Consider the following 25,604-nt stretch of genomic DNA (forward strand, 5'->3'; position numbering starts at 1 on the left):
GGCCACCAAGTGGGAAAGCCAGGCAGAATTCGTCTCTAAGGTGCTCTAAGGTTGCTGTGGAATTTTATTAAAACAGGTATCCTGCAGGAATTTGTAGCTCCGGTTCTGTAGCGCCTCGTGCTAGAACCACTCCAGTTAACAAGCAAAGAGATGTACTTTGAATTTTGTGGTGGAGGGAGGCAAGTGCTTCTGTTGTCTTCTTGTTCCTGTTTGCCACTTCCTGGGTTTAAAACAATCCAAGAAGAATACACTGGGGGGATGAAGACCTCTGCATGCCAGAGTTAGGGAAGAAATAGAGACCTCCTGTCCTTCACTCACCAGAGTGGTTACTGTTGCACTGGTTGGTACATAGGTTTTCAGACATTTTTGTGCTCATATTAATACATATGCAGCAGCCTTACCTACACTCTCTTGGTCAGATTCTTTTTTTTTTTTTTTTTTTTAAAGATTTTAGTTACTTATTTGTCAGAGAGTGCACGCACAAGTAGGCAGAGAGGCAGACAGAGGGAGAGGGAGAAGCAGGCTCCCTGCTGAGCAAGGAGCCCGATGCAGGACTCGATCCCAGGGTCCTAGGATCATGACCTGAGCCAAAAGCAGCAGCTTAACCGGCTGAGCCACCCAGGCGTCCCTCTTGGTCAGATTCTTGACATGGGATTGTTTGCTGTAATCAGTTCAGAAACATCTTTTTAAAAAAACATTTTTTTTAGATTTATTTATTTATTTGACAGAGGGAAAGCCAGCGAGAGAGGGAACACAAGCAGGGGGAGTGGGAGAGAGAGAAGCAGGCTCTTGATCTGTGTAGTAACGTGACTTCACTGGCATTTACTCATTTCACTTGGCCAAACATGTACTTGTAGATATATCATGTGGGAGGGGGCTGTGTGATGGGTGGACTACAGAGAGAGTGTGAACCCTCTAAGTTATTGCTGATTTTTATGTGATTTGCATTTTTTCTGGGGGAGAAAAGAATTTATGTAGTTCTTTCTTTGGAAAAATCAGCTTATGTAAAGCATCCTTGACATAGAGAAAAGTTAAGAATTGCTGAATTGGTAGGACTTTTTTCCTCATGTATACATTTTTCCCTATATGGTAAGTCAAGAGTAAGTTAATTTTTTTCATCCTTTAATTATGATGTTTAACAGGAGCGAAGGGGGTGGGAGATGGGGTAACTGGGGGACGAGCATTAAGGAGGGCACATGATATAATGAGCACTGAGTGTTACATGCATCTGATGAGTCACTGACCTCTACCTCTGAAACTAATAATATGTTAATTGAATGTAAGTAAAATTAAATTAAAAAAAATAAAGGGAGTATAGGAGATTTTTTTCCCTATTATTGAGCTTTATTAAAGTAATACCAGCGAACTTCACTACTCATCGTATGGAGTATGTGGAAAATTTACTCATTCTACATTCATTTTGTTCTTAGAATTAGACATTTTTATTGTGAAATATACATACAGAAAATCTCAAAGCACTAATGTGCAGATTACTGAATTATTGTGAAGCTCTATCTTTGTCAATAGAAGAAACCATTAGAAAATTCTTCTCAACATTTTATTACCTTGGTATGCAGGGAACCAAATCAGAGAAGTCTGCTTGTTTTTAGAAACTAGGAAATCAGTTGTTAGTGGAAACTATCTTCCCACTCCCTAGGAAGCAGAAAAGTTAATTTTCTCTTACTTGTAAACGTTAACTGGTTTTTGAATTAAAGTAGAGAGACTTGGGTTCCACTACAATCTGTCCTTAGCAGTTTCTTCTTAGAAAAGTCATTTGAGAAGGCAGGCCAGCAGGAGTTCTTTGTATTATGTCTTATGGTTATTTTTACAGTAAATTTAATGTCTATAATAGATGCAACACTGTAGGAAATTTAAGGAAGGGACGTGAAAAGATAATCTTTACTGTGGTCTTTAGAAATACGGGAATATTTATTCTGGGTTTTTTTTTTTTTTTCTTTACAATAGAATATTGGTTCACAGACACCCAGGCGCCCTGCGTTATTTTGTTTTAAAAAATAATTTCATTTTGTGAAGCTGACTTATACTTAGTATGAAAAGATACTACTAAGCAGTTTCAAAAATACATGCAAGAAAGTAAAAATGGCCTCAGCACACACACGGGCTGGTGTAATTCAAGTAACTAGACCACTCTTGGTTTGGGAGGGCTGTTTATAGATTTTCATGTTGTGCATCCACTTGTAGTTAGTTCCATGACTATTTCCTGAGGGGACATATTGAAAACCTAGATTTTTGGGTGAAATCGCTTCTGTACCCACTGCTAAAGTGCTTAGCAGAAAAGGTGACGTTGGTGTGAGGGTCTCCTTGCCTGTACAGACCACATGTTCTCCTGCCCTCTGTCGCCTAAGGTGTCCGTCCTGTTCTGATAATACTGAAAAGTCAGAAATAGCCCAAGCATGTTGATTAAATACAGCTTGGTAAAAATCATAGCTAACAAATAGTGCTTTCTGTTTGCCAGCTGGTGCCTTTAGTTCTTTACCTTTACTGACTTCATACTCATGGCGGCCTTGGATGCATGTACTCTACTTATTTTACAGACGGGGACAATACCGACCAATGGCATACATAAGCTTTTAAGAATTATGTTGCACAAGTACATTTATTACTAGGGGAAGATGTTCCAAATATACCATTAAGTGGAAAAGCAAATCACGTGGTTGCCTATAGATCTTTACCACATTTTCCTAAGAAAAGTAGTGAACACACTTTCGAGTTGTGGGGGAAAAAAATCTGGATGTGTACCAAAATGGTACAGCTAGTTTTACTTGCTGTTTCCATTTCGGGTGATTTATTTGCTAATTTTTGTCTGCTTAGCTTCATTATTTTCTGTGCAGGCACTGTAAGCTGTCACCTTGATCTGACAGAGGCACTGTAAGCTGTCACCTTTATTATATTGGAAGGTGGAGCCAATATAATAAAGAGAAAGAAGCATGTGTGATTATCGGTTGAGGGACAAGCTGTCTTTATTTGTAGACGCTAACAATTGTCTGCCCGAAAAACTCAGAATCCACTGGAAGATCATAAGAACTAGTAAGGGAGTTAAATAATTTGGTGATGAAATAAATGGATAAAATCAGTGGTTTTGAGGTTTATCAGCAAAACCCATTTAGAAAGATACAATGGAAAACAGTTTTCTCTCTCATAACAACAAAAACTGAAATCCTGAGAGATAAACTTAGGACCAACCTGAAAAAAATGACAGTTTTGTTAAGAGTCAAAAAAGTTTGAGTGAGTAAAGAAAACTAACATCCCGCTGCACTGACACATGCTCCCAGAGTTTGTTTTGAGCGTAAATGACTAAAAGGACGGGCGTGGGCGGCCCCCAGGTCCCAGACTGCGGCATCAGCTCGGCTGTGGCTTGAGGCTTGAGGGGCCTGAGAGCCTTGTGGGCGCTGACGGCTCACGGCCTGGGCTGGGCTGTCCCGAGGACACGGAGGTAGGAGGGACCGTGGGCTGGGCCGTCCCGAGGACACGGAGGTAGGAGGGACCGTGGTCAGGGCTTCTGTCCTCTTCTACCTCGTCTGGCGGCCGTCCCACTGCAGGTCCGGGCGCGTGGTGCTGAGCCTTTTCTCAGTTGCTAAGTGAGAAGCGCGTTCTAGGTTTGTGGCTGTAACCGTCCGCCACACCGTCTCCGTACTTTCTCAGGTTCCAGGCCCCGTCTGAGGATTAGTCTTTTTGATTTTAGCTTGACAAAGGCAATTTTAAAAATGGACGTGAGTATAACCTGCCTGAGTATCAACTCATTTCCTCGTAAGCAAAAGGGGATATTTTTGTAAATGCCTTATCCCAGCTTAATCAAAATGAAAGATTGTGTCGTACTGATCCTTTTCAATTGGTTTTATAGTTTCATAAACTTTTTTTTGTAGATCTTTGAGAGTATTTTTTACAGTTTTAAAGAAGATAATCTACAGATTTTGAAAAGCAGATTACATTTACATGTAAAGCTTACTTTTTATATGGTTAAGAAAATTTGGATATGATTACCTTTAATTTTTTTTAAAGATTTTATTTATTAGAGAGAGAGCGCACACACACAAACGGGGAACGGCAGGCAGAGGGAGAAACAGGCTTCCCAATGAGCAGGGACTTTAACCCACTGAGCCACCCAGGCACCCCTTAAACCCACTGAGCAGGGAGCCTGATATAGGGCTCAGTCCCAGGACTTTGGGATCATGCCATGAGCTGAAAGCAGATGCTTAACCAAATCAGCCACCCAGGTGCCCCACAATAACCTTTTAAACATAAGGCTAGATATACGATTTTCCGTACTACAGTTGAAGATTTATAATGAATTTGTTACTTAGAAGGTTTGGCCGTATGTACATGGGACATGAATATTTTGCCTTTCAGGATAAACAGTTTACCAACAATCTCTGCTCTGAAATTTAATGGTGCCTTGACCATGGCAGTTGGAACTTCTACAGGGCAGGTGAGTGTGTTTAAGCTGGGAACGTCACACTTAAGTTAGTATCTCGGAGGCATGTATATATTGTGGGAAATGTCTATGTGTCTGTTCACTGTGGAACAGAAAATGAGGCATTATTGTTTTGGCTAGAGTGGAGGGGTACTCCAGAGGCTATAATCTTTTAGTACCTCGAGAAATTCCAATTCTGGCCTTCCGGGTTGGTCTGAGAGGTTCTTGAGCTGGGGGTATTACAGCTCAGACATTCTCTCTCTCTTTTTTTTTTTTTTTAAAATATTTTATTTATTTATTTGACAGAGAGAGAGAGAGAGAGATCACAAGTAGGCAGAGCAGCAGGCAGAGAGAAGGGGGAAGCAGGCTCCCTGCTGAGCAGAGAGCCCGATGTGGGGCTTGATCCCAGGACCCTGAGATCATGACCTGAGCTGAAGGGAGAGGCTTAACCCACTGAGCCACCCAGGTGTCCCCTCAGGCATTCTCTTAACTGTGGTTTAGTACAACATTTTCCAGAATGTGTAGAACAGAATTCAATGGTCAGCTAAGTTTGGAATTCTGCCAGATCGCTCTCTCTTTTTTTTTTTTTTTTTTAAGTTTAAAGGTTTTATTTATTTGACAGAGATCACAAGCAGGCAGAGAGGCAGGCAGAGAGAGGGGGAATCAGGCTTCTCCCTACTGAGCAGAGAGTCCAATTTGGGGCTCCATCCCAGGACCCTGAGATCATGACCCAAGCTGAAGGCAGAGGCTTAACCCACTGAGCCACCCAGGCGCCCCTGGAGTTCTCCAGATTTCAACTCTTGCAGGATCACGGTACATTTAAATATATATAAGGGCTCTGAGAATTCCTCTAGACAGGAAATGTATTTAAAACTATTTCCAAAATTTATTTGTCCTAAGAACCTTTTTTTTTTTTAAACTGAGGATCATTGACCGCATGCCCTGCAGTAACGTACCTTAGCAGTGCCGGTCTGACAAGGATGGATGGAGTAGCTACAGAGAGCGACTTTCATCTTTTCTTTCTTCCCTTCTTTCCTTCAAGGCAGAGTCCCCCCACTTGTAAGTTTGTTCTCTTTCAGAACAGTCTGAGAGCCTGCTTCTGGTGGAGTTACCGCTTCTGTCATCATGGTGTGCAGACGCTCTGTCCCCAGGGACCAAGATCTAGGTTCTCCAGCCACTTGCCCCTAGTGACAGGGCTCAGGAGAAACCCCCCAGCTGTCGCCCGCCCCCACCCAGCGGTCATAGCCCTGCTGCCACTGCCTGCTCCGATCTGCCCGATTATCTTCATTCCCTTCTCTGCTTATTCAGCTGGTCGCTGTGACACTGCCTGGTACTCAGTAGATCCTCAGTCTATATGTTCTAGTTTACAAATGACACCAACTCTCACACAGTTTTTGTTTTGTTCCCTTTTAAGTGTAACTCAGTCGTTCTCAGTCTTAGTGAGCCTAAAAAATTATTCTTCGGTTAAGCTCATAAAACCATGTACTCTAAGGGTAATTTAAGAGATTCTTCTGGAGTGTTTTCTGTCAGACTTTAGAATCTCTGTGCCCTGAGTGAGGTGTTCATTATGCTTGTAAAGAGGCAGTAAAACAAATGGTAGCCATTACTCTAAGTTTTCAAAGTTGCTTTTTAAGATAAAATATTTAATTTGCTTAAACAGAAATAATTTGTTTTCTTTCTTTAGGTTTTATTATATGACCTTCGATCGGATAAGCCATTGCTGGTTAAGGATCACCAGTATGGGCTGCCCATTAAGTCGGTTCATTTCCAGGATTCGCTAGATTTGATTTTGTCTGCAGACTCGCGCATCATCAAAATGTGGAATAAGAACTCAGTACGTACTTTCTTGTTGAAATTACCAACTGGTGTGTTTTCCTAATGTTCCTTTTCTTTCTGTTGCCTTTTTTGCATCATGTGGGCTTTTGGGAAAGTGGCTAAGTACCCAGCTGAGAGCTTAGTTGGAAGTCAGTTACTTCGGCAGAGAGAATACTCGTATGTAGGCAAGTAGTCTAGACCGCTTTCTTCCTGTGGAGAAGGTGGCCTGTTTGCTAGAACCGGCATGCCTTTTTACATGTTCAGGTAGGTAGAGAGTAAATCGTGTTTTAAAAACACTGCTCCATGAGAACCTCCTAGATCCTGAGGCTCTCTCACAGTCTTGGGAAAGTTTTTATGAGCTACTAATTATCTTTCCATGTCAACGTTATTATGTATCTCAATTTCATACTTTTAAAACCCATCTCAGATAATTGGCTTCTGTGTATGACCCCTTTCAATAATTTCTTAGTGCTTTTCTTTTTTCTTTTTTTAATTATTTTTGAAGATTTTTTTTTATTTGTTAGAGAGAGAGAGCATGCACAAGCCGGGGGAGCCACAGGCGGTGGGAGAAGCAGGCTCCCTGCCGCGCAAGAAACCCGATGCGGAACGCGGTGAGCTGAAGGCAGCTGCTTGACCAGCTGAGCCACCCAGGCTGCCCTCTTAGTGTTTTTCTTAAAAAACATTATTTTCTGGGGCACCTGGGTGGCTCAGTGGGTTAAGCCGCTGCCTTTGGCTCAGGTCATGATCTCGGGGTTCTGGGATCGAGTCCCGCATTGGGCTCTCTGCTCAGCAGGGAGCCTGCTTTCTTCTCTCTCTGCCTGCCTCTCCATCTACTTGTGATTTCTCTCTGTCAAATAAATAAGATCTTTTAAAAAAACAAAACATTATTTTCTTAAGAATATTTGATGTGGGGGTGCCTGGGTGGCTCAGTCAGTTAAATGTCCAGCTTGACTTGGGCTCAGATCAGGATCTCAGGGTCGTGAGATTGAGCCCTGCGTCAAGGCTCCATGTGTATCACGGCATCTGCTTCTCTCTCTCTCTCTCTCTCCTGCTGCCCCCACCCCACTCATGTGCTTTCTCTCTTTCTCTCTCTCAAAAAGAATATTAGATGTTCTTCTCAATGCCAAGTGTCATTTAAAAAGTAAAAGTAACAAAAGCCTACATTTCTGGTTTTCATCTACCCTATGTTTTTCTTTTTTTTTTTTTTTTTTTAATTTGACACAGAGATCACAAATAGGCAGAGACGCAGGCAGAGAGAGAGAGAGAGAGAGGGAAGCAGACTCCCTGCTGAGCAGAGAGCCCAATGTGGGGCTCGATCCCAGGACCCTGAGATCATGACCTGAGCCGAAGGCAGAGGCTTGACCCACTGAGCCACCCAGGCACCCCTCATTTTTTGTTTTGAAACTCTAAGGTATTTTGAGAGAGTAAAGATCAGTCTGTCAACAAAATGGGAGAAGATTCAGTATAGCAAGTGCTTTTTTTTCTTTTAAAGATTTTTATTTATGTAGAGAGAAAATGCAAGTGGTGTCAGGTCCGGAGGGACAGCTGCAGCAGAAACTGTGCCGAGCGCAGAGCTGGACGGAGAGCTCGATCTCACGACCCTGAGATCGTGATCTGAGCCGAAACCAAGAGTCAGACGCTCAACTGACTGAGCCACCCAGGCGTCCCAGTATAGTAATTGCTTAGACGAGTTCTTTATATTTAATTATATTTAATTAATCACAAACGTCAGTGTCTTTTAAAAAGTGTTACTTCCTTTTTTTTAAAAATTATTTTGGAGGTAGAGGGGGTGGAAGGCCGAGCGGCCTCAGCGGTAGTAGCCAGAAGGCAAGTGTCAGTCTTTCTGGGCTGCATGTGCTCAGGACCCAGGTCTGCCGCAGCCCCGTCACACTCCAGCTGTGTCCCAGAGTCCCTGGCTGCTTGGACCATAACTTCTGTTTTTAATTTTCTTTTGGTTAACTTGCAAAGTATGGACCTTTTGTTGTTGTGTCTTGAATTAGAAATTTAGCTGCAGCTTTTCACTGAGCGAGCAGGAAGCACCTTCCGCGGGCCTCCTGCCCCACTCCTTCACCACGGGAGCCTCTGACATGAGTTAATAAATGCAAGAGCTGGCAGACATTTTCAACATCAGTTCTTGAATTATCTTGCTATAGTTGCTGCAATGCGTTTTATTTTGGCACTGTGGTTATGACTAAATGCGCCCTCAACCAACACCCAGATTGCTTGGTTTTGCTTGACTAGCTGTCCCTATTTACCTTTCTCATCACCTTTTTCCCCTCCGTCTTCTTACCTTCTGCCTCTTGTTTCTTTTACTGTCTTAATTTTTAAAAATACAGCACCTTTCTCCCCCTACCTCCACACTGAATATAAAAGTGTGTTAGCCATTCCTGTGTACCTAACAGGTTACATGTTTATAGGATTTTGTTTTATAAGTTCTTTTCTACCTGCACTCTGACTCAGTCCTCCTCAGAGCTGTAGACATCTGTCTGAGGTAGACCTCTTCATCGGACCCTGCTGACCGTGTCCCATCCTTCAGTTTCTTGGAGTACAGGTTTAACTGGGATGTGCCTTCCAGATTAGGAGAGTTTTGCTAAGTTGATGTACAGCTGTTTCTTAAACCTGACCCTTTGCTACTGTGTGAATTTTATTGATGAAACTTTATGTATTTCCTTGGATAAGTCACCTTTCTCCCATAGGCCTCAGATCCTCCATCTCTGAGGTGAAAGCATTTGGTAGATTGATAAAATGAATGCTCTACCATTTTTGAAACTTAAATGCTGTGCTTCATCTAGGTGATGTATTTCTTTACTTAGCAATGCGTGGTTATGTCAGATCTCTGGTTTATTGTCTTTACTGAACTTTGCTAAAAGTTGTCTTCCTGTAACTGCTTTCAAAATTCCTTTTTGCTTATTCTTTTAGGGAAAAATATTTACTTCCTTGGAGCCAGAACATGACATTAATGATGTCTGCCTCTATCCCAACTCAGGTATGCGGTAGGTAGCAGTAGACCGTGCAGGGGGATAAATCTGGGCTGTGCTTTATGGGGTTTTAAACTCATTCCATTTCTTCAGACGCAGTTTGGCTTGGTCAGGACAATTCTTGGATGTTATATTTACTGGAAGAATCAAGAGCAGGAAGTGGTGTGGATGATTCAGAAAAGGGCCCTCTCGGTGACTCAGTCCTTAGCCAGCCTAGCTATTAGTAGACACCAGCACTACCTAGGCGGGCAGTAGGTGAGATGCTATTTTAGTCCACTCTTCACTCTTTTATCGGAGTAGCAGTAGTGTGGAAATTGAGGTCAAGGCTTTGGAGAAGGCTGGGGTTGCCGGATAACCCACAAGGCTCAGGAAGCCGTGGGTTTTGGTGTCATCTGTGTTGTATGCTGTCCGGCTTGCATCATGGATTTCAAGATTTTAACGATACCTCCAGGACAGATCTGTGAAGACTTTTGGGGTGCGAAAGTACAGAATAGTCCCCACTCTCAAGCAGTGTTGTATTCTGAGGACAGATGTACACAGATAATTTTGATGGAGGGATATAAGGCAAAGCAGGAAAAATTCTGTCTAGTGCAAACAGCCCTTGGACAGCATGTTAGAGCGAGGGGTTTCAGCCAGTGCCACTGGGAGGACTGCGGGGGAGGTGGTTGTTAGGATGTGTTTGGAGTGATGAGTGAGATCCGGTAGGCGGGCTGCGGCGATCACGTGATCCACGTGAGGGAGCCGCACAGGAAGGGCAAGGAGGCCCGGGCACAGTCTGAACCGTAGGGTACCGTAGGGGGTTGTTTGGGAAAGGGGTGGAGCCTTATGTGCTTGCGCCCTGGTGGCTTCCGCAGGAACGAAGGTGGCGCAGGTCCGGGAATCATGTGCTGAGTGTTTGGGCTCAGTCATAGTCAGGACCTGCTTAGACCGTGCTTTCAGAGGGCGGTTCTGTCCGGCGTGTAAAGGGTAGATTGGTGTTGAACTGAAATAAGTCGGAAGGGATACCCCGGGCTGATAGGGAACGGAGGTGACTGAGCAAGTTGAGAGAGATTGTTCTCTTGTTGAAACGTTCAAACATCAGGAGGCGATAGGTCAGTGACGGTGTCCGGCCGAGGGTCTCACCCCTGGCGGCTCGTCGACATCACCCACGGAGCCTTTGCACAGATGCCTTGGCCCGGTCCCCGGGGTACCGACGGGGGTGTCTGGGGGAGGGCCCGGAAGTGTGAGTTTGTGACGCGCTTGCCTAGCGCTTGGGAGGCCGTGCCGCGACCCCCCGCCTTGCCCTGGCAGCCGGGCCTGGTGCTGGGGAGGAGCCGTGGTCCCAGCGTTGGCAGCCGTGCGAGCCGTGCGAGGTCGCCGCGGGGCGGGGAGAGGGCAGCCCCGAAGTCTGTTTAGAGGCCGGTGAGCAGAAGGAGGAGCCAGCTGAGAGACGTAACGGGAAGGGACAGAGCGCCGGCAAGAGAAGTGACCACGTTTGAAATGGAGCAGAGGCTCTGGTACGGGAGGACAGGTGAGGCCCGCAGAGGCTGAGGCGGGAAGGAAGGAACCAGCTCTGTTCCCTGCTTCCGGGCACGGTGATACCCACGGATCGCTTGTCTTTTCAGAACCCTGTGCAGTTAGTGGCGCACATGGTTTTTCCTTTCTGCTTGTCTGTCCACCGGTCTTCCGTCGTAGGAGTGGAGAACGGCTAGGTGACCGGGCGGAGTTGGTCACCAGCTGGTGCGTGGCCGGGCCTCGGCTAGAGCCAGCCTGTCCCGGTTCTGGAGCCCTTGGCCCTTCTGGTTACACGCTGCTCTCCCAAGAAAGCAGGGAAGCAGCAGTTTTGCGATCAGCTGTGTCTCCGTGATGACCGTAGTGGGGCTGAGGTCGAATTCTGACGGGTTCAGAAATAGACAGCAGATGAGGATGGTGGGGTCCTCCTCGGAGAGTCTCAGACAGTCCGCATTCTCGCATTCCCCGTTGTCCCCCAGATGCCTTTTGTAGCCTGTTGTTTGGAACCAGGCTGTGATCAGGGCTGTGTGTTACTGCAAGGTGTGGCCATGTTTGGTTTCTTTCCATTGTAATAGCCGTGTCCTCCTGCTGCCCGTCTTTTTTTTTTTTTTTTCTTTTTTTGCCTTCTCCGTGACATTGACTTTTCCAGGATCTGCTCAGTTGCCTCAGAGAATGTCCCTCACCCTTGATTTTGTGTGGCTGGTTTTCATAGCGTTGTTTACCGTGTACCCCCAGCCTGTGTAGTTTTTCTCAAGTAGAGGTTCAATCTGACTCTGTTGGACTTCCGATTAAATATCCTGGATAAGGGAGATGCTCGCTTCTCCGCGTCCGACCCCCACCCAAAGCCCTGCAGGGCCGGCCAGGGGCAGTGTGGTCCCTGGGGTAAGGAGACTACCGGGGCTCTTCCTTTGTAAAGCACGCTTTTCTGAGGGGTAAAAAGGTTGAGAGTGATGTTTTGGACAGAAGAACAAGTTGACTGTCAAATAACTTATGAAAAGTGAATCAAACACAAAAAATAGCCAAATAATTGATTTCCTGAGCTGGCAAGCAGGGTAGCGCCAGGGGCTTCGGATGTGAGCAGGCTTGATCCGCGCCCTTCACTCTGCCGCGCTCTGTCGTCTTCCTTCAGCCCGCTCTTGCTGCTTTGTGCTTAATCATCACGAGCTTAATCATATTTTAGAAAAGCTAAAACGTTCTTCTTTCTTTATCTTCCCACTTACTCATTTGGAAGTAATTAAAGCCGCATCACGATTGCAGCATTGTCCTGTTCTTCTCTAACCGGAGGTGGCTCAGAATATTGAGAAATGGTCCCGCCTCCTGGCTCCTTTCTCCGTCTTGCTGGCGTCGCTCACTCAGCCCGATTCCGGCATCGCCGCGCGCCAGGCGGCTGTGTGCAGGCTGGCGGCGCCGGGCAGGCTGCGTGGCACTTTGAGGCCTTGTGACCACGCGTCAGCTCTGTGACAGTGTGGCGGCTCCGTGGGCACCGGTGGCTGAGTCTGGCCGCAACCGGGAGTCAGGATCGCTGGGGTCCAGTTGTGGGGATAGAGAAGAGAAGATGCGCTTTGCGCCCAGAAAGCCTGAACCGAGGCCGAGGGTTCATGTCGGGTAGCCCGCGGGGGTCTCCTTGGTCTCTTCTGGGCTCCCAGACCCCGCCTGCGCTGGGAGGGGGTGGTGGCCTCCCCTTCTGCGTCGTGCCCACTCCCAGCATCGACAGGAGTGGGTCGGGACGTCTGTACGCACCCTCAGTGCCTTTGGGAAAAGCGCACGCTCCGCCCCTGCGTTGGGAGTTGAGCCCTCGGGGAGCGATGCCCCGGCCTCTCCTCTCAGGCACAGCCCCGCACCCACCGTCTGCCCCACGCTGTCCCCGCGGGGACCGCCGCCGGCCTGGGGCACGTGAGTGTCTGAAAGACCAAGAGTTTGCCATTCCTTTGTAACTTCCCATCCATGGCAGCCCGATACTTTCCTAAATGTAGTAAGAATGAATGACAAGAAGACAATGTCACAAGGCTGCACGGGTTTCTAGATTCTTCCCTTCCGTTCCTACCCTTCCCGCCGGGCCGGGGCCCCACTTGCACACTGGCCCTGGGAGCAGACGGAGCAGCACTGGCAGAGAGCACGGTTTCGGATTTTGAACTCCGAGCCCCGGTGGATCCTTCAGGCCTGAAGCACATGCAGGGGAGAGTCGATGTGTGCGCGCTTCCTGGGAGGGGCTGCTGGTCCGGCCGCTTCTCTGGATCCCTGGATTCTCTGTGGCTCCCAGTGAGGCCGCACAGCACGCCGGGTAGCGTTCGCGCGGCTCGTGTCAGACTTGAGGCGGGTTCTTCTGACTGTAGGCGCTAGTGAGCATCTCCCTCTCTTTCCGAATTGATGCCATCATTGTTGAAACTCTAACTGTCACTACGAGAAAACTGGGGAGGGAAAACCATTCAGAATTCCACCATCTCTTCCCAAGTACCGCTACTGCTTCCATGAGAGAGATTCTTACCTTTTTCTCATGTTCATGTGGTTTTAGTCACGGTCCTCACGCTGCGTGTGGAGTTGTCTTTTGCTTTCTGGTTGACATGACATTAACATTTTTCCTGTTGCTGTGTGGTGTTTATACTTACATTTCGCTTTTTTTTTTTTAAATAAAGATTTTATTTATTTATTTGAGAGAGATAAGAAGTAGGCAGAGGGGGAAGCAGGCTCCCCGCTGAGCAGAGAGCCCGATGCGGGGCTCGATCCTAGGATCCTGGGATCGTGACCTAACTCGAAGGCAGAGGCTTGAACCCACTGAACCACCCAGGCGCCCCGACACTTCGAAGTGTTTTATTGTTTTTTAATTATAAAGATTTTTATTTAACGCACACAGAGATCACAAGTAGACGGAGAGGCAGGCAGAGAGAGAGGGGGAAGCAGGCTCCCCGCTGAGCAGAGAGCCTGATGCTGGGCTCGATCCCAGGACCCTGAGACCATGACCTGAGCTGAAGGCAGAGGCTCAACCCTCTGAGCCACCTGGGCGCCACCAATTTTTTTATTATTTGACCATGCAAGAATTCTTTTCATTTTTTTCTTAGTTGTGACTGTGGTTGGAGAGTCCTGCATTCCGCAGGCTTTGGAGTTGGTAGAATATCAGCTTCTGCCCTTCCTAGCTGTGTGGCGACCTTGAGCGAGTCATCTCTCTGAGGCCCTGTTGTTATCTGGAAGTAAAGTTCCTGACACAGTGCCTCACACTTATCTCCTCTCTTGCCTGTGATCATCTTAATTTCTGCTGAACTAATTTTCCTTTACTAATTTGGGGTTTTTTTCCCTTCTCAACTTTCTGTTCTTGAGCTTTGTGAGGTTTCCTGTTTGTCTTATTTGTAAGCGGCTTCAGTCCCTTCCCCACTTCAGTCTGGCGGGAGGTCAGCTGTGTCATTGTCCGTGTATGTCAGGTGAGATCCTGTTCCATTGTGAAGAGAACCTGCCGTGTCTAGTCTGGGTTCTTTGGGGGGTGGTTAGATTAGAGCCTTTTCTCTGCTGTGCTGGGTAGGTGTGATTACGTTTCCTTCAGGAATGCTCACTGTTGAATGATCTGTGTTCAGAGTGAGCCAGTGAAGCCAGGCTTAGAGAATATCTTTGGCAAGAACCTTCCTTTTGGTTGTAATCTGTCTCCTCAGTCTCCAGAACAGCCTCTTTCTTCGGGTCTAAAGGGTATAGGAAAAGGTTTGGCTCTAAAATTCTCTAGGTTGGGACAGGGCACTCGGTCCCTTTGAACTTTTTTTTTTTTTTTTCATTTGTAAAATGAGGATCCTGCTCTTTCTTTCTTTTTTTTTTTAAGATTTTATTTATTTGTTTGACAGGCAGAGATCACAAGTAGGCAGAGAGGCAGGCAGAGAGAGAGGAAGGGAAGCAGGCTCCCCGCTGAGCAGAGAGCCCGATGTGGGACTCAATCCCAGGACCCTGAGACCATGACCTGAGCTGAAGGCAGCGGCTTTAACCCACTGAGCCACCCAGGCGGCCCTGTTATTTCTTATTTCAGAGGCTCGTTGAGTGTCCACCAGCGTAATCTCTACGAAGGCACTTAGCTGAGTTGGAAAGAACTCCCGGACGGTTGCTGGTTTCAGTTGTACGGAAAGCAAATCATTCTGGAGCGGGGCCAGGAGGACGGGCACTGGGTTGAGGCTTGTGGGCACGAGCAGGTTATAGGTGTGGCAGAGAGCGGAGAACAGAACCAGAGCAGAATCGGGGTCAGTGGGCCCTGCTGCTCCTGCGGTTTAGGGGGATGCCTTCACCGGGGGCTGGGAACTTCTCCCACACTTCAGTTCTGCTCTCTTAAAATGCAGATCTGTTAGTTGAGTCTGTTCAAACTCCCTTGCGAGTGAAATGACTGGGTAGAGTAAGGGCTGCTAGATGCTGTGTAGGTCTTTCCTGGCGTGGCTACAGCTGTAGCGTTCCCCTTGAGTCGTTTTGTTTGCAGTTCAGGTGCGAAGCTTAATGCAAACCTCAGGAGCTACTTTGCTGTGACATTTTGTGAGAGATGCTTTTCCTTGGTTCTTTGATTCCTGATTAACGGAAAGAAGCCTTTTTTCTTAACTTCATCGTTATTATTATTACAAATAGCGCACCTGAACTGCATTTTGTCTGTGTGTCTGAAGTGTCAAACTCCCCCTTAAAAACGATGGCAGATTGCTGGGGGGAGGGGGGTTGGGAGAAAGGGGGTGGGGTTATGGACATTGGGGAGGGTATGTGCTTTGGTGAGTGCTGTGAAGTGTGTAAACCTGGAGATTCACAGACCTGTACCCCTGGGGATAAAAATATATGTTTATAAAAAATAAAAATTTTTTTTAAAAGTGACTTTAATGCTTTTATATATATATATATATAAAACTTTAAGTGCTATTATATATATAATAGCAATTAATCCAAAAAACAAACAAACAAAAAAACGATGGCAGACTTCATGTGGACCTGAGCGCATAGCAGCGGAAAGAGCTTACTTACTCGGCTAGTACGGCCTGAGCATTTTACAGGTGGGGAAGCTGGTCTTCAGGATACTTAGGCGCCCGTGTAGGAGGATCAGAGACGGAAGCCCATGACCTGATTCCTAGGCGCCTGGCCTCCAGGCCGAGCTCTTCTGCTGTGCGCTGGAACATTTCCAAGTGTAAGACAAATGGAAGAGGGCACCTCTTTCTTCCCCATGTGTTTACCTTTCTCATTGTGTTTGTTTTCAGGGATGCTTCTTACTGCCAACGAAACCCCCAAGATGGGCATCTATTACATTCCGGTAAGTAACACGAAAAGTAGTTATGGTAAAAATAGGATCAGCAAAGACAGGTTGTTTTTAAACTGGTCATATTGGAGGCCTTTGGGTCTGCATGTGGTTGTGCAAATTAAGCCCAGTGGACTCACTTGTAGTTTCACTTTGTTTCCTGGAACCAGTAAAATAACGCTTCACCGTGCTTTTAGGGGAAACCGCTTCCTAGTGTGCAGAGATAGGCATTCAGAAGTCGTCTTCATTCTTCAGATTTACATTCAGTTTTTGTTTCCAAGTATTTTAGAACCGTGAACTTTAAGCTGTTAGTGATCAGGAGGTCTGATTCTAAACCAACAGCCTGGTACTCCCCAGTCATCTTGTTTCTCTTACAAGTCAGCTCTGCCTGAGGAAACTGTCCAGGTGGGCCCGGTCTGTGGCAGCCTGCAGGCCCAGGCCTGGCCTTGTGTTCTGCCTTCAAGAATTCTCTTGCATAGGACAGAGGCTTCCCTATCTTTACCTTTCAGATTACAGGAAGACGGAGACTCGGGGAGGTAGGATCTCCTAAATAGAAAACCACATAGGACGAGTTGGCACTAGATTACTTTCTGGCTGGCAAACAGCTCCCTTTCCGAGATTTGGGGAGAAGAGGGTGGGGGTGTTGCAGAGCAGGACTCTGGGAGGTAAACTCCGTAACTGCTGTCAGCCTCCAGTCGGGAAAGTTCTTTGTATTTATCACGGTCCTTCTGAAGTAGCTTCATGGTGTGTTTCCCCGAGAAAGTATTCTGGTGGATGTTGACTTCTGTGGTTTTAGGAAACTCGTAAATTGTTGAAAACACTTTGAGATATTTCTTTTGGTTGTTAGTGAAATGAAGGCCATTCAAGCAGCAGACGTGTGTTTTTCGAAGTTGTCACTTGTTCCATTTTCCCCGGCCCCTCTGATACTGTTTCTGTATTCATGTCAGTTTGTCTGTCTTTCCTCGTCCTCGTTCAGTGAATACATTTCTTGATCGCATCAGCTGTGGGCCGGGCCCAGTACTGGATGCTGGCCGGGTGATGGAGTGAAGAAGGAACACAGTTTGAGTCCAGAGTGAGGAGGGCTTCATGGAAGGAAGTTGGGGGAGGGGTGCTCCAGAGCATTCAGCAGGGGAGATGCACCACCCGGCATGGGGCTGGGACCTGGGGGGAGGCGCAGAGGGAACTCAGAAACCTGCCGATGGGAATGGACTGTCAGGAGGATGGTTGTGTGCGCCGGATGGAGAGGGTGGGGTGCGGGTGGGAGAGAGATCTGAGAAGTAGAAGGACCAGGGTGCAGACATCAGGGAGAAAGTAATCCACGTGGCAGAGGCGCAGAGAGAGAGGGGTGGGGGTCAAGAGCCAGATGACAGAGGTCTTGTAAGCCCGGTGGGCATGTCGGTAGGGAGGCCTGGATAGCTCTCAGCGGGGGAGTGATCCGATTAGATTTGCATTTCGGAAGGATTGTTTTGGCTGCCACAAGGAGAATGGCTTAGACAGGATCTCGTAAGAATATGCCACGGCCACGCGCGGGAGAGATGAGGGTGCACGTGCCCCCGTGCTTTCCTTGTACTGGTTGTGGCCTTTTGAGTTCTGCTTTGAGACAAGGTTGAACTGGCAGGCGGTAATTTCAGAGTTTTGTTATCCTTGCATTGCCGCGTGGTGTGTCTCACAGGTGTTTACTGATGCAGGCGTGCGCAGATCATGAGAAATGCCGTGCCTCGGTCAGCGTGACCTGGTGTTCAAGAGACATCAATCAGCTCACCTCCTAAGTGTTACTTCTCGTCCTGAGAGAGGTTTCTCCTCCTCTTCCTCTTCCGAGTGCTTACTGTGTGTTGGTCTTTCGCGCTTGCCCATAGGGTGTCGATGGCCTGGATTGGGGCAGCTTTCCCAGGTCGGATGTATGGGGCATCCTCCAGTGAAGGGGGTGGAGGTCTGCGGGCACGGAGGGCCGCATCAGGAGGGCCGCTGAGTGGATGAGGAATCACAGGCCTCAGAGCCCTGAGCCGCTGGCTGTGGAGGCCGGGGGGGCTGTCCCGAGAGCTTGGGCGCTAAGACCACCTCACCCATCCGTGCTCCGCGGGCGGCAGTGGGGGCAGGACTGGGAGATAGGCTTGGCCGCGGATGGGACCCGGGGAGTAAGGGAGAGGAGAGACCAGAGACCGCGGCCGTGTTTCTGCTCGGGAGTGGGTGGAAAGGGAGGAAGAGGGAGAGGAAGAGTAAAACTTGTTCTCCCTTTGGTATCTTCTCCATTTTATAAAAAGATCTTTAAAAGGAACAAACACACAACTTTTTGATTAGATGAACAACGTATGTATGTTTCTATTTATTCCAATTGTTTTACAAGGTATGAGGAAATAAAAACCACCCGTTCCCTCTTGATAGTATTATAAACACTGTTAATACTGGGATGTAATATTTTTCAGTTGTGATATTATTGCTGTGAAGTCATATATTATATACAGATTTGTATCTGGGTCGTTCAGTTAACTTCAGAAATGTTAATTCCAAGGCATTAAAATCACCTAACACGTTTTTATTGTCTCTGTTGTTTTTGCCTTCATTGTAATTGCAGTGTCGTTAGTGCACAGTGTGACAATAGTCGCAGGCGTCTGCCGGGCTCCGCTTCCGTCCTCTGCTCAGTGCTCCCCACCGGCGCGCTCATGGTCCCCTTCCCCTCTGTCACCCGCTGCCCCGGTTCTCTGCATTCGTTTTCATTGCCTGGCTTGTGACGTTTGTATCATCTCAGACCTGTAGGAGACCCATTATTCTCTTCTCACTCCGTCTGTCCATCCCTTGGGGTGATTCCAAGTAATAGGGACTTCCATTAACATGTGATAGGGGTCTGTGCTAGCCAGGTGGTGAGAAACTGCTTTCTTGACAGACCTTAGCCTTAGACCTTCTTAGTTTCTCCTTTGTAGCTCGGAGGTAGCCAGGGTGTGCAGAGAGCCCACAGGGGACACTCCCAGGTGGCCGCATGTGGCGGAGCGGGAGCGCAGCGTCCGTGCCAGGCTCGACACTGCGCAGGGACTTGTACTGAGCGCTCCTTCCTGACCTGCCTTTCCCCGCGCTGCATGAGCTTTTATAGTGCCCTTGTCTTTACCTGGATCCTATTCTTTTGTAAGACTCCTTCAGAGCAAGGGAGAGCCCAGGGGTCTGAAAGCCTGCCATTTTTCATGAGATTTTATCAAACTTACCAAGCTGATATTTGGCACAACGATTTGTTTCACGCCTATAAAACCAGGGAAGTGTGTTTTTAATATACAATTCCTGCCAAATTTAGGAGGTTTGCATTGTGATTTGTTTTAACATCTTATAAATCAGGTATGAAAGCTCTTCCCCCCGCCCCCTGCTTTGGGCCTCTACTAAAAAAGGAAGACCGCTTAATGTTCTTTTAGTTTAAGTTTTGTGTCTCTCTCTGATACCATTTTTTTTGAACACTTGAAATCTTTAGAGATTAAGTACAATTCCTGACTGTACACTCTGCCGCATATGGAACCCCATAACTGGTCTTTCATGGCCAGATGGGTTTTCTCCAGCCTTTACCCTTTTTTTTTCAGTACACTCCTTTTTTTCCCCCTCTCAGAGACCAGGAAGTGTTATTTTGCCTGTTTGTTCGCATTTTAAATTCCACGCTCTAATTCAACTGCATGCAGCTCCTGAGACCAACGCCCGGAATCGGTTTTTAGGTTTGGTTTTCCTCTGTAATGTAACTTAATTTTCGGGTAGTTCTTTATAATTAAATCTTTGGCAACTGTGTGGATTCTAGAGGGAGTCCAAGGGTCCTGTGGCAGCCAGCTCGAAACCCAGCCAGTGTGGTTAATGTTGTTTCTGTTGGAGGTGACCCTGAGTTCCACACCCCCGGCATGTCAGGACCTCCCGAAACCCCTCACAGCCAGGTAGTTGATTGCTTGCACACTTGATAAGATGTATGGATGTATAACTTTGAGGAAAAATGTAAAAGGAAAATGCATCATTATTTGTTTAGGAAGCTGTTTGATTTAGAAGAATAAAAGTTAAAGTTTTATTTTTAGAATACGTAGGGGTGCCTGTGACACAGAGGTTAAAGCATCTGATTCTTGATTTTGGCTCAGGTCATGCTCTCTGGGTGGTGAAATCCGAGCCCCACATTGGCACATTGGGCTCCGCACTGGGTGTAGAGACTGCTTGAGATTCTCTTTCCCCGATTCCCCTCAGATCCCCTCAAAAAAAAAAAAAAAAAAAACCAAACCCCCCAAAAACAAAAAAATAATACGTGTAAGTTTAACTCACTACAAAGATTATATGCAGTGTTGTCACCGAACCCAGTAATCAATATTGGTAGTTAAGTATTTTATTTTAAAACACTTATTTTTAGAAAAAAGATAACTATATTGTTTTTATTGAAGTGTTTTTATTATTTGTAAAAAATCAGCCAGGAATTAAATATTTTAACATTCACTATTTAAAGGTATGTTTTAAATTTGGAAAGTATTTTTGGAGCCAAAGTACCTGAAAATGGGGCGGGATTTCAAATATTATAAGTCCATGATTTCAAATATTACAAATAAAAACAGCAGTCAAATAAAAACATAAAGGATTATATTTAGCCTGCACTAACACTTTTGTTTCTGTTGGGAAATAGCCCTGGAACTTAGCCAGCGTCATGCATAAGCCCCACAAAACTCTTGTCTTTGCAAATAGAGTTAACTAGGGTGTTAAGAAGCGTAAACTCTCAAGAATACTTGCTTCATTTAATTATAAAACACACACACATCCTCACAGAGGCATGTAAAGCCAAAGGAAATAAACATTTTTTAGTTGTGAAATGTAACAAAAGGGCTCAGACTAAAGAATGAGTATAAGTCTCTTCGCTTTAGTGAGTTGTCACAAATCTAGAAAAAGGCCTGTGGTAGAACCAAGGGCTTCTGACACCGTCACTGGGTTCATGTGCTCCAACCTTCATAGGGCCTTAATCACTGGTTTGGGTCAAACGTCTGTGCTCTGGTCCTTAGGGAGACACACTGTCAGTAAGTATTGCCTTGGTTTTTTTTTGGGTGGGGGGGTGTCAGTGCTTTTGAAATCACTGAGTTTTGTAGCATTTGGAAGTCACCCTTAGGAAGTGGTGGGAAAACTTTCTAATCACCGTATGGATGCTTGCATTTGGACACACTGGCTTTTTGCTTCAGTAAAGGATTAAAAATGGGTACTGGAATTTTCTCAGTGTTTTCTACTTGATAGACTTTTGTGACCAAAGCAGAGAAATTTCAATATGAAGGATTTTGCCTGCTCTGTCTGTGGCAGATTGAATTTGTTAGTCTAGTTCTGAACTCAACCGCTCTGTCAAATTGGTATTTCCGGATACGTGGTGGTCATTGCTGTGTGGCCACTTACAGATACGGCGTCTTTTATTTTTTAAGTCCAGGATTTCAGTTATTCCTGCTCTGGGGTGCTTTGGTGTAGTTTTCCAGAAATCTTACGAACATAGCCGTAGAGTGATTTTTAACAATAACTCCTTACCTTCACCTTTTGAGAAGTCACCATACCTTTATCAGCTATCCAAACTGCAAGTAAGTTATATTACGTTAGACTTGACAGGATCTGAAAATTTTTAGGTGGGTGACTCCTTTGCGCTTTTGTCTCTTGGCCTTTTTGTCTTTTCCTGTGCTATAAAAGTCAGTGGAGGAGACTGACCGGTGCTTCTGTTTGTTCAACAAGAACATACTGAGCATGTGCTTGGACGCAGGACTGTGTCCGTGAGTGCCACTGTCTTCCCTCCTGCCTTTGTGAGTTCACAGTCCAGGGGAGGGTGATGGTAGACCGGTGTGTAGCTAAGTGCTGTGGAGGGAGGGACCGGGTGCAGTGACGGAGGAATGTCATGGGGGGACCAGGCCCCAATGACCACTCTCCATCTTATATAGACATGTTAGGTCTCTTCTCTATATAGACGTTATCTTACCAGTTTTAATCTTAACGTTCAGGGTTAAGGACTTGGTCTTCTTCCTGTCTTACGATTGCAGCATATACTTGGGGGCAAAAGGGTGAATGACGGATTTGTTCGGTAATTTATAATCTCTAGAAACAAAGCAAAGACAGAGAGCATTTTAGCCAATGAAAAAAGTGCTGCTCTTCCTGGAGAGTCGTGTGTGCGTACAGTCAAGTGCCCTTGCTTTCTTAACATGGTTCTTACATATAGATCGCTTAACCTTAAGTAGCACATGACACAGCCAACCACACCTTTTTGAAACACTGTCTTGGCTTCTAGAACAGCATTTGCTCTTGGTTTTCCTCCTGTCGTCCGGTCGGCCCTTCTCAGTCTCCTCTGGTGGCTCCTTCTGTGTGTGGTCCGGGGATTGGGCCTCCCCTCTCTCCTCTGGACTTTCAGGTCCTTGTCCCTTCTGTTTATATGCTTTCCCTCAGGAGCTCGTCTGTCCCTAGGCTTTCTGTGACCCCTGAATGCCGATAACTTCCAAATTTCTGTCTCTGGTCTTTCCTTCTCTGAGCTACAGTCACGTATCCACTGATCTGTTTGGGTTCTCCACTGGGAGATCTAACAGTCATGTTGTCTCGGGTGAGTCCACAGTGGAATTCTTGATCCCAGCCCCCCATGCTTACCCCACACCCGCCGTGTGTTCCTGCTTCAGCCGGACTCGCCATCCACCCAGTTACCTAGGCCCAGAGCCCGGAAGCCAGCTTCGTTCCCCTCGCCCTTGCATGTCATGCCTCCTTCTTCCTCTGTCAGCAGGTCACGTTGCCTCCATTTCCGGTTTGGTTCAGACCCTGCCGTGTTCCCGTGCTGCAGCCCCCGCCCCTGACCCGGATTGCGGGGATGGCCTCGTCACTGCTCGCTCTTCTTTCTCCGTTAGCTCTCTTGCAGTCTGCTCTCCACAGCAACTCAGAGTGGTGTAAAATAGAAAAACGAAACAAGATTATATCACTTACTGCTTAAAACCTTTCAGAAGCTTATCACTTTGCTTAGCGTAACTCCTTTCATAATGTAAAATGCCCTATAAGCCGAAAAAGGCCCCAAATCCGAAGTCTCCATTTGCTCTCACCTGTCGGCGCATAGAGCTCTCTGACCCATTAATCCGTCTACAGGGATCACCAGAGCCTGAAACCAAATCCCCGGCCATTGCTGCCACCAAGGGGGAATAACGTGAATGAACCCAAACCAGCGCACGAAGTTAGTAGACAGGAGAATTAAAAGCAAAATCAGAAAATCAGCAGAGTTTGCCACCCGCCCCCCGCCCCCATTCACCACAGGGAGCCACCAGGAAAGCTGGGCTTGGGCCTGAGCAGCTTGCGTGAGGCCCACTCCTCAGGCGGGCTTTCCCTGCCACTGTGGGGAGTCCGGCGTCCATCTCGGTGAGACCTCCAAAACTGAGATAATTTCAGAAAATGGTTAAATCATGACTCTCACATCAGTATCAAGTAAATGTGCTAAAATTATTTACCTTAGATTGAGAGTGGGAGTGGGGGTGGGGGGGCACAGAGGGAGAGAATCTCAAGCGGGCTCCGTGTCCGGCACAGAGCCTGACGTGGGCCTGCATCTCACGACCCTGACATCATAACCTGAACCGAAATCAGGAGTTGGATGCTTAACCAACTGAGCCACCCAGGCGCCCCGAACGTGTTAAGATTTTTATTTAGCCCGTTAATTAAGTGAGGGAACCAGACACAGCTATACCAGATCAAAGGGGAAGTCTAAGAAGGCACACATTTACATGCAGTAAAGTTATGTTGAATTGGGCATGTGCAGATGGCACAAATCGGCCTGTATTTTCAAAGGTCTGGAGGGTTATTTGTGCAGGACAGAATTCCCGTGTGTTGGTAGACAGTATTTTGCTTTGCTACCCGTTGCCGACATTTAGAGCCGTAAAATAAATTCCATAGATCAGAATCCGAATCTCAAAGGGTGTGCTCTAGATCAAGGGTTTGGCAAACTAAACACCACCACCTGTTTTTATAAATAGTTGTATTAGAACATAGCACACCCATTCATGTCTGCATTGTCCTTGGCAGCTTGTGACTAAAATGGCAGAGTTGAGTAGTTGCCATGGAGACCCGATGCCCCCAGAACCTGGAATGTGTACTGGCCCTTTAAGAAAAAGTTGGCCAACCCCTGCCCTGAACCATACATAGTTTTCCATGGTTTTCCCTACACTTACTTATGTACTTAAAAAGTTACACATTTCCTCATCACGGTATAAGTAATACAAAAATAAAACACATTAAGTATTAAACATGGATTTGGGATCCTGTTTTGGCTTTCACTGTTAAACCTCTAGCACCTGAAGCGAGGAATTCAAGTAGTACAGGTGTGGAAAAATTAATACAACAAGTACGTGTGAGAGGGTTGACGGTGATTTGGAGAATCTTAAGTAACGACTGTCAGCCTCCATGATGGCTGGTTGGCAGTGTTAATTTTTAGCTATTATACCAAGTTAGAGTTTTGCATTTGCCTTTTCCTGCTACCACTACTGAATCACAGGAGTGGAGAACGGGGCTCGTAAGGGCCGGAGTGTGATTTTTATACGGTAGGATAAGGATCAGTTCCTTCGCCCTGACAGTACATTCTAATCAGCCAGATCAGAACATCTTGGAGTGATGTAATCTCTGTATTTGGGAGGTGCTGACAGATTTATAAGAGTAATACCTTGTCCAGAAGATTTAATAGCGATGCTGGTAAGAGGATAAACTCTTTCCTAGAAGAATGCAAAAGGAAAATACGGAAGTACAGGCATTTAGCTTTTGTTGGACCCTTTTTGAAACTTGTGCAAAAGTCGGCTTTTCTTCTGGGTAATGCAGACTTGATCTGTTTTAAAAATTGGAAAAGAACTCCTTCATTTTTCTCCCTGTGCTGGAAGTGCTGCGTGTGCTCCTGAGGTGCGGGCTCGAATCTAGACCGTGAGTGGTCCCGGGGATCCAGTGCAATCCCGAGCCGGGACTGAGAGGCCTCTCGTGTCTGCTCATCGGGTATTTCGAGATTCCCAGATGGGAGATCTCTCTGGCCAGCTGGTGTGTGGTGAATGGCCCTGAGTAAGCTAGTGTCCATGTTCACTCCTAAAAGTGACAAGACACATTTTCTGCTGGAGTGCTCGTTTAGGCAGAGGGCTGTTAGGGGGACAAAAGTTATTTTGTTACAAATCCCTGTTGCATAAGGCCAGTAGCAGTATATTCTCTTGGTTTAGGGAGGCAGTGCCTGATACAAAGAAAACTGTCCCCCTGGGGAATTTGCCAGCATACAAAGGATATACAAGACAACATGAACTGGTGTGCTGTAGGGGCATGGGGGAGCCTTTTGAAGCACACAGCCACAGAGAAGGAAGGGAACTTAAAGGTCAGCTCGTCCAACTCCTTCATTTAGAGCTCAGGAATTAAGTTATTTATTCCAAGTCAGATGACAAGCTGGTGGGCAGAGCCGGATCTAGAATGCATTTCTTCAGTCCACATTGCAGAGCGGAAACATCTGAGATTTGGTCATTAGTCTAACCTGAGTTTGAAAACCAGCTTTTTCACTTACAAATTTTGAGACCTTGAGTGGGCGAATGGGTCACTTACCCTGCCTGAGCCTTGGTTTCTTGAACTGTGGGAGAGGAGTGCTGTTGTCAGGCAGTTGTGGGGAACAGATGTATTTATTGGATCATGTACCGTGGTGCCGGGCACATTGGGGATGGTCCGC

General features: G+C 46.6%; 1 protein-coding gene across 1 annotated transcript in view; it reads left to right on the forward strand.

The window, feature by feature from the left end:
* Window positions 1-25,604, forward strand: part of NOL10 (nucleolar protein 10) — an 85,545-nt gene that overhangs the window by 15,619 nt on the left and 44,322 nt on the right. Inside the window, exons 10-13 of the mRNA XM_044262078.1 lie at window positions 4,369-4,447; window positions 6,117-6,266; window positions 9,167-9,233; window positions 15,909-15,961. Of these exons, the coding sequence (XP_044118013.1) occupies window positions 4,369-4,447; window positions 6,117-6,266; window positions 9,167-9,233; window positions 15,909-15,961 (349 nt within the window). The remainder of the gene's footprint in view (window positions 1-4,368; window positions 4,448-6,116; window positions 6,267-9,166; window positions 9,234-15,908; window positions 15,962-25,604) is intronic.

Source organism: Neovison vison, chromosome 8, assembly GCF_020171115.1.
Source record: "Neovison vison isolate M4711 chromosome 8, ASM_NN_V1, whole genome shotgun sequence".
NCBI lineage: Eukaryota > Metazoa > Chordata > Mammalia > Carnivora > Mustelidae > Neogale > Neogale vison.